At 40.6% G+C, this 16,868-nt stretch overlaps 1 protein-coding gene across 1 annotated transcript in view; it reads left to right on the top strand.

Annotated features, from left to right (window-relative positions):
• Nucleotides 1–16,868, top strand: part of mast2 (microtubule associated serine/threonine kinase 2) — a 227,943-nt gene that overhangs the window by 159,614 nt on the left and 51,461 nt on the right. The window contains exons 5-7 of the mRNA XM_034081341.1: nt 6,772–6,863; nt 14,569–14,644; nt 16,045–16,065. Of these exons, the coding sequence (XP_033937232.1) occupies nt 6,772–6,863; nt 14,569–14,644; nt 16,045–16,065 (189 nt within the window). The remainder of the gene's footprint in view (nt 1–6,771; nt 6,864–14,568; nt 14,645–16,044; nt 16,066–16,868) is intronic.

Here is a 16,868-nt window from a genome sequence, read left to right as displayed (position 1 = left end):
TTCCTGTTGGCGGGATTATTGGAACTGAATTGTGTGTCTTCCCATTCCCCTTTTTCGTTACTATCACATGGGGGCTTTGTATGTGAGAGTAACCCCTTAAGCAAAAAAGCCCCTCCTGATGAATGCAACTTCTATTAGAATATAAGGTTTATTTATGTATTGGGGTCTTTATGGTGTTTTAGTGAAAACAATATGAAACACGTTGAATGAAGGCCCAGTCATCTTCACTTTCAATTCCATAAATGGAATACAGAAATGTAACTGTATCAAACTAAAAGGACACAAACCATTCGAATTATACTATTTGATGTTATAATAATTGTTGTCAAAAAGTACAGTAATGGTCTTAACTCGCTTAACAAATATAATGACTTCCTTTTACCTTTTTAGTGCAGCATATCTCACAGTAGTGGGGTTGTATACATGCTCTGCTAATGTACAAGCATATAGTATAGTTTGATACTACTTTTAGGACTATGAAAACATGTTGTTTCTCATTTGATAAACTTAGCCACAGTTTGGAGAAGAAAGTGTCAAATGGGTCAAAATGTTCCATTTTAAACTTTGTACCTGATGATTATACAACTTTAATACTCGAAAGGTTTTGATGCACAGTGCAGCCAACACATTCCTTATTCAAAATGTATTGCTGTAAATCAACCAAAAGTAGTCCCTTTATCAACAGATCGTCATTGTATAACTTATAAAACAAAGGCGATAGGCACAAGGCCAAATGAGAGTTGCATTCTAGTGTCATGTGTTTTTTCTTAGAGGCATGAACCCAATAACACAAACTCATAGAAGAGCAGAAAACAAGTGAATAAAGTGGAGACCACACACGCTGTTTGAGGTGTTACATTGATTTCCTGTGGTGGCTGTAACCCCAGAAACACATTGAGTGGACTTTTGGAAATGAGTTTAGCTGTAGATCTTATCCACATCCACTTGCCTGATGCCTCGTGTGTGTGTGTGTGTGTGTGTGTGTGTGTGTGTGTGTGTGTGTGTGTGTGTGTGTGTGTGTGTGTGTGTGTGTGTGTGTGTGTGTGTGTGTGTGTGTGTGTGTGTGTGTGTGTGTGTGTGTGTGTGTGTGTGTGTGTGTGTGTGTGTGTGGTGTGTGTGTGTGTGTGTGTGTGTGTGTGTGTGTGTGTTGTGTGTGTGTTGTGTGTGTGTGTGTGTGTGTGTGTGTGTGTGTGTGTGTGTGTGTGTGTGTGTGTGTGCTTGCTTGTGTGTGTGTTAGGTAGTTTAGTTTAACACCCACACAGCTGTTTGCACATCGCTAGTTTCCACTATCTCCTGTCAGCGCTGTCACATTGCCGTATGCTTCTGTGTGTCTTGTGAGTTTTACAGTGGCAAAGTTATTACATTCTAAGTCTATATGCAGTCGCTGGTAAAACCTGAGTAAACACACATTTGCAAACATACAGTACATGCCAGCTCTATAATTCTACTATTTATGTCGTTTACTGTTGAGATCTTGACTTGTTTTTTTCTCTCAAGTACTGCATATAAATCCAACAGACCTACAATTTGTGAATATAAAATGCAATTGTTGTCACACATGTAAAACAACAACATTGTGAATTTACATTTCAGTTTTCAATTTCAATTTACTCGGAGTAATGAAACTGCACAACACATTTAAAAAAATAATCCCACCATAAATACTTATCCAGATAACAGTTCTACTAAAAAGCAATACATAATGTATTTGGGAATAAGAAGCTAAATGTGATCTCATATCTGTGTGTGGTACACATCTGCAAACAAGACGTTGTCACATTAGCCTATAGAGGTGGGATTTACCAGATGACCCACTATAGAATACAATCATGATAGTTAAGTCACAATAACACTTTCCACTATACTGAGCGATAGCTTACATTTGGATTCAAATGCATTTTTATAAACGTCTGTTTTATCTAATAAGACAACATGATGAATGACCAATACTTGCTAGTCCTGTATCGCTATCATATTGCTATGCAACATATGGAGCTACTATGGTTAACCGCGACATTCCATAACTATCCCCTTAGCGACCTGAAGCAGGAATGAAACAACTACAGTACAGCTCATTGTTGACACTGGACATTCATCACATGATGCAACGTGTTTGTTTACTTCCAAGCTGTGAGGAAAGCAGGAGTGTCATGTTTCTTATTCTTGAAGAACAACATGTTATCTGTGCAGATTCTGTGATTCTATCCCAGGTCACAAGATACGCTCGCTAAGCCTCAGTCAATAGCATGTAACTCCTTCAGAAAATACAAATTGAACTTTTTTGCGCATATGTGGATTAAACAAATGAGATACAGAACGTTAATCAGAGAGCTTTAGAGGTGTTAGTGTATGCATTTCAAACTTCGGAAAGATCCAACGTTTGATATTGATCTTCTCGTCATCTCACATCGGAGAGAAAGCAGATAAGCATATTCCCCACAGTCTTGAACATATTATTATTTTTTAAATGGCCGTTTAGACTGCTCTTTGCCCGTACTGCCGCCATGGAAACATAACATCTTTTTGAATCCTCAACCACACTTAGGGGAAAAAATCATGACCAATTTTTGCTCATAAAAGCCGCTTCAGTCAGAGAAAGCAATGGAAGTGAGCAGCAGCACTCAGTCACTGTGCTCATACTTGACAGGCTGCTGCTTTCATGGTGATGAGAGGCACATAAAAGCCCACTTCTCACACACACACACACATCCAGTCAGTTCTGCATAATGGGAACATGTTTTCCAGCAGGGATCCAAAAACGCTGCTGGAGAATAAAGAACTAGAACAGTTTCTCTGAGAGTGAACGTGTACTGCTGCATCAGCTACATTGGTGTGTAAAAGTGTCAGAAACAAGTCACTTTTGGGGCGTGTCACTGTCAACCTATACTGTAGGTGGAGTTGTCTTGCTTCCTCTGTACATCTTCCACCAGAAGCAGAATCATTCAGAAGTTGAACACTAAAATATTTTTAGTATTCTCAAAACTTCTGTCCCCTTTTATTATACTCAGTTACTCACCCCACATTTGACAGGCACTTTTGAAGCCTTGGACTGGCTCATATTTAAATCCATACTCATGAGGCCGCCTCTGAACTCTATTCATCAGCCAGTGAACCGCAGCAGAGTGAGCGACAGTCGCCGTAAATTAACCAAAAACTCAGCGCAGCTTCCATCTCAGTGGGACTTTGAGTGGCGACTTTATGTCCTTCCATTTTAAAGGTTGTTCTCTTGTGTCAATTCTTCCTTTCTTATCGGGCACCTATTGTCTTTCGTCTGCGCTTTGTGTGTCCTTTAGCTCCGCTTCAGTGGAGCAGATCAGCTCTCAGTCCAGCTTGACTTTTTCTCAAATGTCACTTCAACTCAAAACCTCTTACAAGATGAAGTGATTACCACAAAGTCCCTGAACTTGTAGGATTTAAATGTCAGTTTCCTCATAAATTCATAGAAATTAACTAAGTATGTTATTGTAAATTATATAAGGATATTTCATCTCAAAATAGAGACAGTGTTGTATCAGATAATTCATTCCTATTCATTACTATGGTAAGCTATAGAGTATTTTAGTCGTTGCACAGCAGGTCAGCTCCTAATGAGAAATGTGTCTGCAGGGGAGCGTAAAGTTCATTTGTGTGAAGATTAAAATGTCCCATTAAATTACATTTTTCCCAGGGTTCAAATGATCTCAGTTTGAGCTGATATTATCAGTTTCTACAAGTGAAATGTCTTTAAAAGTCAAACTATCTTCACAAACTCAACACAAATGCCAAAGCGTTAAGAGTTCAGAGAAAGTACAGATTGCTATCACACTTTCTGGAAGATTGAGAAAGCAGTAAACATCACTCTAGTGTTTATGTGGAGCTGTGTGTCAGATGATGAAATTCCCTGAACACACATCACTGAATATCCAACATGGCAGCTCATCCGTCATACAGGAGTGTGTTTGTGTGTAGACCACATGCTATGCTCAAACCGCTGATGCTGCACACCTCAACAGATGGCAGGACGCACACAAACACACTGCATGCCACATCCACATCACATGCAGTACATATTTGTCACATGGGCATGTGGATTTTACACAATCTTGTCATAGACCCTTGGTGTCCCCCTGCATGCATGCTTATACTTGTACAGTAGCATGCAAACACACACAATACAACATTTTCCGCCCCTCACCCCAAATCTTACCTTATTCTAAGCCAAACATAAACTTAAATGTCAAAATGGTCCCCACAGATACAGGAATACAAAATCACAAATATAGAAAAGATAAAGAGCTCCAAAAACATGTCGAGGCGTCACGCTGATTATTCGACTGTAACGAAGATTTCAGCCTTAATTGCTTCACGTGTCTAGTGATCATCTCGGCACATTCGTCCCGTCACACACACTTGCTACACAACTACATAATTACAGCAAGCAGATGCGATGGGCCAATTAACACCACAAACATGCCGTAAGTGTTAGCATACCTGCCGTTACTGCAAGGATCTGTCAGAAGTGTGTACTTTCTTTCGAGAAGTACAATCAGTAACTCCTCAAGGAAGGAGTTCAACCCACTTTCTTAGTCGTTTGAACATACGTTATTTAAGGTAAAGAAATAGACACAGACAGACACTAAACTAAAATACTTCAAGGATGAGGTTGTTAATTATGGGCTCAATGAGTAATGCCCAAAGGGTATAGAGAATACCTGCTTATTTGGAGATTGCAATGACAGCCTTTGACCGTCGAAGTCAGAAGAAAAAGGAAATCATATTGTTTTTTGTAAATAGACTGTATATACATATAGAGTACATGTATAATACTGTAGATAAATAAATAGTTTGATAATACCCTGAATTCTCAAGAACAGTTTTACATTTCTAAACTTCATCAAGACAAGTGCAACAAAAAAGTAACCAATTTAAATCGGGATGTGGCTTCTCATCTTTCTGCAATAAAGATGTATTTTGTCTGCATTGAAAACAAATGACAATTTACGAGTTCCTAATTGGAGATAGTTGAAGTGAAGCAGCACCCAGGCTGATACACAATATGAGACAATGCTATCAGCCGATTAGAGACATTGTTTTGTGCAATGTCATCATTATACGTAATGAACAGGAACGGGCCCAGTATAGATCCCTGAGGAAGACCATTCAGATGTAATGCCTGGCTCACTATTTGGGTGGAAGTTGTGATAGTTTACACTGACAATAGAGCATCTGTTACATTTCATCATACTCTGAAAGTATGTTTTTTGGAATAGAGAGGTGGCAGCTGTAGAATTATGTTACTTTGGATTGGATGTTACATCGTCCCACGCAGGCATCAAAGTGAACTTTTCCATCTGTCATTTCCTCTAAATGTAACAAGCCTCGCCTCAAGGCATTACGCACATGCTCCGCTCGGAGCTTCAGAGCAAACAAGAAAGTGGGAAAATCCTGAGAGCTCGACCTGCGCTCGCGTTGCGGCTGTTAGGTGTGAAGGCTGCCGCTTCAACTCCTCCTCTTCCCATCTGTCTGGGGATGGATGTCACAGCTTTAAAGCAGATTGCTTTTTTCTCCACAAACATCTTTTGCACAGCAGTGTGTGCACACCCCCACACACCGATATACATATACACAACAAACAGAGTCGTCTCAGCCCAGAGGGGAGCTGGAGTGTAACCATCCTACTGCAGAATCACCATCATAATGACTCTACAGCCATTAGCAGTTGAGCCTGGGTCGACATTTTCTAATAGAATAGATGTTTTCTAACAGCTGAATTTACTGACAACCTATTCCTAGTACAATATTCGTATATGTATTTTTTTTTTTCGTAGTTCTTTCATGATCAAGCTAAAAAAAAACATAGAATAAGACAAACATGTAGCTGGATGCTTAAAAAACGTTAAGGACCAAGAACATTTAATTATGCCCAGATGAAAATTCATGTTTCAACGGTAATGTCTATAATCATGTGTTTGGTAGATAGATGTGCATATTGTGTAATTAAAATGTCATGTCACTTTGGAATTGGTGCTGTTGTCTCCTCTTGAAGATCGGTGACAAATTACAGTAATTGTCCAGTCAGGGCTGCCGTACCCAGTGTTCATATTGTTATTAGAAACTGACGGAGTGCCTCATCTGTTTGGTATCATTATTCCTAAGGTTATTGGCTGCAGCATTTTAGCTTCTTTGTATTAGAACATTTGTACAAAACAAAAGTATTTGACTTGCTGAAGGTCAACTGAAAGACGCTGGCTGTGTGTTGCACAGTTGCATCTGTGATTGCCACTACCTGATGTGTTTGTGTGTCCTCCTCACTGTCCTCTGGTGTGAAGGACAGGGTGAGGAGCGCAGCTCTCGTTTCAGTTCAACTGTAACATCTGTGAAAGCTGCACACACACACACACACCTATGCGTAGTCTAATGTGATCAGATGTGGGTCTGGCGGCCAGAGTCGACACCTGCTGTTACTGACACAGAGGAGTGGGGGGGGTGATTGGACACGTTTGTAAACGTTACAAATGACAGACCTTTACATTCAGGACATTGTGAGAGTTGTGTATTCCTAACCTGTGTCAGACAAGTGACTGTTTTCTTTACCCAATGCGGAGAATTGTCATAAGAATAGAAACCAGCTTTACAAAATCAGTGATAACAAATATGTGTTTGCTTCATTGCAAAGCTCCTTGGAATTCTTGCTGGTCCAGTTTTTATGCAGAGAATACACTTCTCTACTTTATTGATTTTAACATCCAAACGTTGATGATTCACTAATCTGAGCTCGTTTTTTGCACACAGCTGTCGGACGAGCAACAGGAAGAGCCTTATTGTGACATCCAGCACCTCGCCGACGCTGCCACGACCACACTCCCCTCTGCATGGACACACAGGTAACACACACACACACATCTGTACTCGCTCTGACACTTGAAACAGTAACAGTTATTAATAAGCAGCTTGAAAACAAATGAAAACTATTTTTCAAGCTCTTCTGGTCCTTCTCACCAGCCAGCTAAAGTCCAATGGATGATGTTACTTTGCATCGTACGGCAGACCGTTGCCAGTCAATTTGTGGGGAACTCTTGCAACCGGCAACACATAACTAAGCTATTTAAACATTTCCTTTTCAAATAAAAAATGTTCACACTTTAAATGAGTCACCTATTATGCAAAATGCACTTTTTGATATATTTTATACATAAATATGTGTCCTCTGTGTGTAAGGACACTCACGAAGTGTCAGAAAGTACAACTCTCTCTCTTTTCCTCCTTACCCACATCCTGTTTAAAAACAGGGGTAGAATCAGCACTTGTGTAACAGGGCTGCAATGGAGGGGTACGAGGCATGCTACAAAGGGTGATCTGCTTGATATTTTGAGCAAAGCACTTCAGAGACATGTTGTGTATAGATATGGCCATATATAAATTGTTCAAATATAGCATAATAGATGAGCTTTAATTCATCCTGTGGGGACATTGAATAGCCACACATTTGTATAGCATATTGCCAAGCAGTAGTCGGTATATCTCCTTTGATGTGTTGAACACACAGGCCTCACCATCTTTGATCACCATTGGTAGCATTGTTAAAAAAAATGACAAGAAAACAAGAATCTTTTTTTGTTCAAGGAGTTTCTGAAACGATTTTAATGTCTTGCTAAAGGGTGTTTGAAGCAACAGCAGGTGCCGTGTGTTACATGAAGTCGTGTTGTTTACAATCACACACCAACAAAGCTCAATCAACAGCTGAGACTGCACACTGAGCACAACACAGCGAGGTAGTTGATTTCTTCAATGGATGCACAAGCCGACACTCTGTAGGCTGCAGACGGTTAAGGTCTTGAAGAATGACTTAAATGTGTCAGGTTTATTTTGAGTTGTTATTTGAATGACACAACGACCTCCACATTCAGCTGTTAACATCACGCACTGTTCCCCGTACATGTAGAATGTCATAAAGCTGTCAACACGGGCTCTTCTTAAACAGATTGATTAGGCCATGTGGGAATAAACATATCATATAAATTCAGCTCGGGACAAATTGATACTAACATTGCTGCACGAGCCTGATTGATATATTGGCATAGCCGCCTGATATGTAGCGTATCACAATATATCAGAAAGCACTGACAAGTTTTATGTTTTAACCGTAAAACGTCCCACCTCTACACATCATGACCACTACACTTTCAAGTCTACATTTGATGGAGCCTTTAACAAATGTGTAGCTATACTATCTTTATCTGCATCCAATGTCAGTTATTGTATTGGTTGGACTCTTGGTCCAATCGTCTAAGTTAGTAGAAAGTTGAAGGTACTTATCAAGACATTGGGTTGTCTCCAACCGTTCAAATGTGAGGATTTGCTGGCTCCGCCACATCTGTGGCTCGAGGCATCATGTGTTCAGGCTTTCCATCCATACCACTGTTGTTACCGTGATATGTCAGGAATGTCTGGCACAATCGCCCACTTTGTCTCAACGATACACTTATTAGGTTTTAGTTGGTCAAAGTCACTGTGACCTCAGGTCCGTACCAGTCTTAAGAGCAGGGTTTGTTGCTAATTTATAAAACGTGCAATTGATTTAACTCATTAGATGTTGGTGGTCAGAGGTGACGGTCCACAACTCGAACATGCATATGCTAAATATGACAATTTCACACAAATGTCCCACAGGCCAAAATGATAAGGTGATAACATTTTGGACACAATTGGGTGTAAACAGCAACTTAGAATCCAAACATGACGCTGTAATTATAATTATGTGATTTGCTAAGGGCCGACAGAGCCGGCCAGCCGGAGCAGACTGGGCTCTGGTTTCAGACAGAGGGTGAAAAGAGGTGCTGCAGCACAGGCAGTATGAGAACAATAAAGACTTGCTGAACATCAAAGCATGTAAACATCTCACAAAAGAAGCACAAAATACAAATATAAAAGTTTAAGTTAATATCTAACATTTTTAACTGAGCTCTATGATATTTTAATTGTATTTTTTCACATTTTTTGATATCCAAGAGATACAAATCTGTTAATCTTTTGACGCTTGTAATGCATCTCAGGTCAGCTGTGTTAAACACATAATCTCAGAGCACATTTTCCCCCACACACATATTATTGAACATCTGTCGAAGCACATTTGATATATGTGCTACTACGTATGTGTTTGTGTGTGTAGTGACACATGAAATGCGTGCTGACAGGATTTGTGTCGAACACGTTTGACAGCATGTAAGACACAAGCACACAAAACCCCCAATTCCACCTCCAGCAACCCACCCACTGTAGCCCCTCCACCCTTCAGAAGTAAAGAGAGGCAGAGATGGAAAATAGATGAACGACAGCGATATTGATTGATGGGGACTGAGGGGGAGCGAGCAACAGAGTCGAAATATAGATTGGAGGGCTGGAATACAAAATGAATTGGTGACAGCGACTGCATGGGAGGAGAGAAAGACGGCGTGATGGATATGAAAGATGGAGAGATGGTAAAATATCGACAATAATATCTGACTCACGGAGAGAGGGAGAGATACTTGTGTGTTTGTGCTCGGCTCACTGACAGCCCAACACTTCTCATTTCCTGCTCAGGCACGGACACACACACACACACACACACACACACACACACACACACACACACACACACACACACACACCACACACACACACACACACAAGAAGGGGTTTTGTTCAAATGTCCTTTACTGTATCTCAAGGAAGTTCTTTTTTACCCACCAAACAATATTCCTTGCATCAAATGTTGTAACATAACATGTGGTTATGCCCTAATGAGGCTGTAAAGAGCTGAGGCTTTTGTGAATTATACTTATTCTAAGTATCAATCATTATAAAATCTGGGTCACATGTATGGTTATTATGTACTGTAGCTGCCGTAAGCCCATAGTTGACTGTAATGAGATTTCATATGAAACACCTTTCATATAAAAATGAATCGTATATATAAACTCTGCTTAGACTAAATATGCAATATTAGTGTGGCCCTTATTTGTGAGTGTTGACATTTTATGTATAATGAAAGGAATGAATAACTGTAATAGTTTCCGCCTCAGAGATGAGAAAGTAAGGGTGCACGACAGGGTGTGAAACTTTCACTGTGAAACCATGCTTATATCAAATGGATTCTTGTTACAATACGTGCAGTTGCTAATTTCCTTATCAAGCTCATGGTCCCTAACAAATGCGCTTTGACGAGTGTTTAAAATAGGTTTTTGTATTTAAAGAAAAGGTATATCAACTGATAATTGCAATAGTTCAAAAACACAAAGGAAAACCTAAGGAGAAACATGATTCATGCTAGACTAGCTCAACACAACAAAAGCCATTTACTATTTTTCAATTATGAATGGCTTCAATAATACAAATAAGTTAAACACATTTTGTTATAATTGGTGGGCTTTTTGTTTCTTAGACACTATAAATATGTAATATATATATAAGCTATCTGCCTTGAGTTTGATATGACTTCCCTATACACTAACACTTACACAGCAACCTTTATCTAGTCTAATCCAAGGCTGTGATATCGCACTGTTGGCTTGGCTGCTATTTGACTAATTAATACGCACCATCAGAGGCCATTAAAACATTCCTTTCATTCCCACGGACCGTCTTTATACAAAGATGATTGCCTTTTTCCCCTTTCAATCTCACTCGGAATCCAATCATGAAATTCATCTTGGTTTCAAATCATCCATTCATTTACCGCTAATCAAATGGAGATTCCTAAAAGACTAATATCCTGAGGGGGCTGATGAGGACCAATCCTCTCAAAGACGACTTGTATGGAATGTCGAACGTCTGCATAAATCCCCTGTTTCCTTTTTTTTTGCTACTTTCATTTTCTGACCGTTCCTCCTATTCTCTTCTTTTCAACATGTACATCTTCATTTGAACTTTCCCTCCACACCACCTTGAACTTTCCTCTCCTCTTTCTATGCTGTCGACGATCTGTTATTTTGTAAAGGCCATGCGATGATTGGCAGCCGCGTGTGTTCTGACTTCTGATGAATTCTGTCAAACAACCCGTCTTTGTAATTGTAATGAAGGACAGAAAGAAAGACAGCAGGGATTCAAGCTTTTCTCGCAGTCTTGTCACACACTCCTGAGGAAGTTTGACTTTTTTCCGCCCCCTCCCCAATTATAGCTGTATTGTGTTATCCCAACCGCACTCTCTGTGGAGAGAGCGAGACAGAAGAGGCACAAAGCAGAAACTACATTTGCATGTTTCTCGTACGCTGGTGTATTTTTGTGTCTTTGCTAAAGTAGGTTACTGTGGTTTTGCAGCGCACAAACCTGCAAAGATGTGAGAGCAGAGACACTTCTTTACCTGTATATTGACACCGCCTACCAGCTATAATTTACATTTCACTTCATTGTTCAGTTTGAACACACAATCTGCAGAGAGATTCCTCGAAAAGTGGCGGAAAGAATTATTCAAATATATTTCAAGAGGGATTTTATTCCATCATGTTGAAAGTGACTCTGGACCCCTGCCGATATCACATGCTGTAATTGTGGTGTGTGGTGAAGACGAGGCATTGTGGGGATAGTAGCAGCGAAGATGGAGTGACCTCGGTGACTTTGGCCGGCGATTGCTTCGGTCATGCTGGTTCTCTATGACAGCCATGACCAGTAAGGTCAGCAGGACACAAAGCAACCTGAGAATCAAGCAAGCGAACTGATGGGTAACAACCAACAACCTGTCATCTCAGAGTAAGTCGCTTTGTAGTCCTTGCGTTACCACTAGAAGGGCACTCGAAACAATGTGAGAATCCACTCTGCCGTTTGGGAACTTTGCTTCTACATCGCAAATTAAAATCCATAGGGGATAGATGTGTTTTCTGTCTGTCGGTAAACGACTAGCAGGCAGCAGGCTAACACTTAAACTGGCATTTCCTTGGCTTGTCAGTGTTTTATATTTCAATGCAGCATCTACATGAACTAGTTTAACTGTAACATTACTGTGATGTTAACCTCATTGCCATCATAATGTAGCTGTGATGAAGTGTTTCCCACATATATACTCGTATTGACTTACCGGCTCCCATTGATTACACTTGTCTACTTTCAACCTTTTATTTTACCTTCCTTTTCCTGGAAAAGTCAAGAAAATGGTGCCGATTCTTTCTTTTCACCAGACATTGGGCGGGGCTGTCATTTTGCAAGGCAGTGACTAGTGCTGCTCTCATCTATGGCTTCTTTCTTGGCCCATGCTACACTTTTCCACAAAGTTTCAACAAACCAACTGACCAAAGCTAAAAACATTGCTTGGTGGAGGAAATAAGTGTAGTCTCATGCTTAGTTTGCTTGCTCCACATTTAAAACGATTTGTTCCCTTCATTTCACTTTCACTCACATTATAACCATGCTGGAATCATCCTTGCAATGTTACTAGATCTTGAGGATCGTAAAGTGGCGGTACAGATTTGCCAGATGTTTAAACCAGCCGAGGATCTTCCAAGGATCTGTCATTCAATAAATACGTACGGCCCTGAAACACCAAGCCGATTATCGTTCGTCAGTCAATGTTGGCCCTTAGATTAGCGTCTGTCGGCCATGTTTTGCGATCAGCACACAGCCCGATTTGACATTTTTAATCTAGCGGCAGAAACTTGTGTGAAATTGGTGGCTAAATGCTGCTTTGATTTAATGTGCGTATCATAACAACAGCTTCTAAATCAGTTTATTTTTCTGAAGATGAATATAGCCTGCTGCTAAGGAGAGGTATTTCCTGGAAAGTAGAATGTACGCTATAGTTGACCAGGGGCTGTAGTGTTTGCAGTGTGAACAAATGAGACTTTTGGGCCAAGATGTTGCCAACGTGACACAACGGTGGCTAAGTTGCCGCTAGGTCTTTAATTTGGGTTTAGTGTGTCAGACTTAATGGTTTCCGAGGTAGTTTAGGAACACCTGCTAACACTGAGCTCATATCACACACCCGGGAGCACAAACACATCATTATGAAAACATATCTGTTTACTGAACACACACACACACACACAGGTTACACTTCACTGCGGTGTGTGATTGTTCTTTACAGAGAGAGATGGATTCCTCTGTCTGTGATGGAGGCTTATGTTGACGAATGCTCACACACACACACACACACACACACCACACACACACCACACACACACACACACACACACACACACACACACACACACACACACACACACACACACACACACACACACACACACACACACGTATGCACTCACAGTGGGAACCATGAAGTGTGACAGTGCGGTCATACACAGAGCCTGATAACAGCCCCAAAGACAGCCCCTGCCTCTTCAAAATGTAACTCCAGCAGCTTCCACACACCACACATGAGCACAAACGAGACATTTCACACGAGTGAGGTGGGCACTAACAAGCTTCTGTTTGACTAATAACACGCGTGCTCACTTGAGTATGTGCATACATGTTCCGCAGACAGAGACAGAGATTCCCATCTGACAGAGAGCAAGTGCTCGTATTAATATTTGAGTTCGTGCTCTGTCCAGGCGTGCTGCTGAAGAGAATGCATAATTGATGTGGAAATGTCCGACTACTTAATCTCTCCGCCCTCCCCGCCTCCGTCCGCTGAGTTATGCTTCCATGCTTAGAATATTGGTATCCATCACAGCGTGTATTTATTTATGGACATGTCTGTATGTTTATGAAATAATCTCAGGTTTATTCAGATGAGGATCATCTATTACCCGGGCGTCAGTTTCACAGCAGATTGTTCAGTTTGTGCTGCGGGTGGTTTATGTGCAGTGCGTGGATGGATGTGTCCTCTTGTTCCACACAAAGACAGATGTTTGTGTCGCCATAGCATCTGAATGAGCTTTGTTTTCACTCTCTTAATCATTGTGACTTTAAGTGTCTTATCCTATTTCTCTTGGGATTTGGAACAAACTTCCACATACACAAGCTCATATAGTAGAAAGAGAATATGGTGAAAGTAAACTAATACACTAAATGAATACACTAAAAAGGTCAAAGTATACCTTCAAAGTCTTCACTAAATATATTAAAGGTGTCTGGACGAATGTACTATAGATGTATATTTGTGTACATTGGTTGGCGGAGGCAGTAATTGTAGTTTTGCTCAAACCAATCGATAGTGACTGCCATATGTTGTACTTGTTAATAATTCTCATTGCATGGCAGTTGCAAGGACCTTCAACTGAAAACGAAAATGTATTAAACATTTTTTAAGAAACATCTCACACACAGGTGAAGTGAAATGCTTCTGAAAAGGAGATGTTCACTAGTCTTACCCTACATGACCAATGTTACGCAAAAAATAAGCAGTTGTTAAAACCAGGATTCATTTAGATTTCCAACGCCTAACTTTGGTTGGACCAATATTGCAATTATATTCTTTACCTAATGTAGTTTTATCTCTGTTGACCAAATATTTACAACTCCATTGTTGCTCCATTACATGAACTGCTCGTAAACTATTCATTATGCAGTCATTTTGTTCAGAACAGCTCATTTCCTGTTTCTTATCAGCTGCTGAGATACACAAATAGAAACAGGGTTTTTCTTTAATGTGTCTCTATTTTTATTTTCTGTCAGGTACAAGCCCGCTGGACAGTCCTCGCAACTTCTCCCCGAACACGGCCGGACACTTCTCCTTTGTTCCTGCACGAAGGTGAGCTTTACAGAAACACACTGAAAACTCAGTATCAGTAAGATCATTAATACATCGCAAGCAGCAGGTAGCATCACTGTTCAACATGATTAACAGTGCGGTTATTAGTCCTCTGTGGGAGAATAAAGCAGCATTATACAGTATAACAGGGAGTGTGCTCATCGAAGAACAGACCAGTTGTGCTTCAGCTTTTATTGTCAATATCTTTTTAAGGCTGTGAAACGGCTCAGTGGCCCCGGCACTTTGAGAGCCGCGCTGCTGCTGATGATGATAGTGTGTGAGCTGATGAGGAGCCAGATGATCACTGTGGGGCTGTCACTCAAACCCAGATTAATAAACCTCTTATCTGCCTGGGCTCTCAGAATAGATAGTAATTACTGAGACGGAAGGAGGGAGTAAGAGTGTGTGCCATGTGTGTGTGCGAGCATTCATGCATGTTTCATTGACAGAAAGTTGCATGCATGTTTAAGCATGTGTGAAATCCAAGATAAGAAGATGTCATATAACACTTTGGTAAGATGTAATGAAATCCTTAGCACGCCTGCCTCTTTAATCTTCATTAAGATGATGATGTTTCCATGGTAACACACCTTTCCTGACGTACTAGACCCCCCAGGCTATTTCCATGACAACACATCACATATGGCAGCAGTGAAGCGGCAGAAAAGAGCATTAACGTTGATTTGTATTGAAAATCCCTCTCTGGCCGAGTGCTGACCTCAGTGCTGCAGACGCAACAGGGACACCTTGTGGTGGGGTCGGATATGGCAGGTCAACGATAGGAGGGTTTTACAAATTCCTCTTTCAAAAATGTTTCTCTTGGGGAAACGTTTTCACACTATTTTAAGTTAAGTTAATTCATGCCACTTTTATTTTGTTTGATACAGGCAAGAGATACAAATTAGGCCACCACCATATGATGAGATGGTAATATCATCTTACAAAATAAACAACAATAATGACTCTTAAACAGGTAAAGCCTGACATAAGAACATCTTTAAACTACATAAATATGCACATCATTCGAATGTGTTTTTAATTATATTTTCTCTTTATTATATTTGTTCTTATATTTTTCTACTAGCAATATATTTGGTTTAACACGTTATCCTTATAATGTGGGACAGGTCTGGAAGATAAATTCTCCAAAATCGTATTTTCTTCGTATATAAATATTTAATTTTGATCTAGTGGTGGGCAGAGGGGATGGGACTTAGAGAATGTGTGTGTGTGTGTGTGTGTGTGTGTGTGTGTGTGTGTGTGTGTGTGTGTGTGTGTGTGTGTGTGTGTGTGTGGGTGGGTGTGTGGGTGTGTGGGTGTGGGTGGGTGGTGGGTGGGGCTTTAACAGTGACAGCTGCTAACAGCTTCAAATGGAAAACCCTGTCTTGTCTCCTTCACAGTCACGGACACAGGGCTGACAGGTAACCTCTCAGTTTTGACCTCTGACCTTTTTGCTCCCTCCTTCTGCCGCCACCTTCCTGCCCTCCTCCGTCCTGCATGGCTGAGCACATCAGAAAGTCCCTTGCAGGGTCTCCTCTTCAACCGCTGAGACATACGCTTCTGCTGTGCCATAGAGCTCCATTATTATTTATTATCATCAGAAAACTATTTGAAAAAACAACAGTTAGCTTGGTGACTTGTCTTTGCATTTCCAGGTGTACCACTAAAACTCACTGGAGCACCACATGTGGATTCACCCGCTGCTGGAAATAGTCCCCAAAAGATGCTCTATTTGCCTCCTGTTTTCTTTTATCCCAAAGCTACAGTGAGCAGCCCTTTAGAGAAAATACTGAGTATTTAAAAGAAAAGGAACTATATATTTGTGATTTTTCAAGACCTACGTCTTCAGTGGCACTCAATTGGCTTAGAGCAACAGACAGGAAGTCAGGAAGTGTTAAATGATGAAGTGACACATTCTGGTTTTGAGAATGACAAGCCGGCCTACATTTCACTAAATCAAACCCTGAAGATGTTTGGAAAGTGTTGAAAGCAGCTGTGGGTATGGAGCAGAATTGTGAACTCCCTTCACATCATGTCTGCAGAGTCTCCTCTTCATGGCTTCGCCTGCACTTCTCGAGACCATGTTATCCTTGTGTTTGCACTTTTCCTCCTTGAACTGAAACACTTTATCTTGCATGCATTTCCTTGATATGGAAGTTAAGGGAAATGTGTTTACATGTTTGTTTTTCTAAAGTGTGTGATGTCTTCATTTCTTTGTCCATCT

This window comes from Pseudochaenichthys georgianus, chromosome 4 (genome assembly GCF_902827115.2).
Source record: "Pseudochaenichthys georgianus chromosome 4, fPseGeo1.2, whole genome shotgun sequence".
NCBI lineage: Eukaryota > Metazoa > Chordata > Actinopteri > Perciformes > Channichthyidae > Pseudochaenichthys > Pseudochaenichthys georgianus.
Note: the sequence above shows the minus strand (reverse complement) of the source record. Positions and strands in the feature narration are given on the sequence as shown.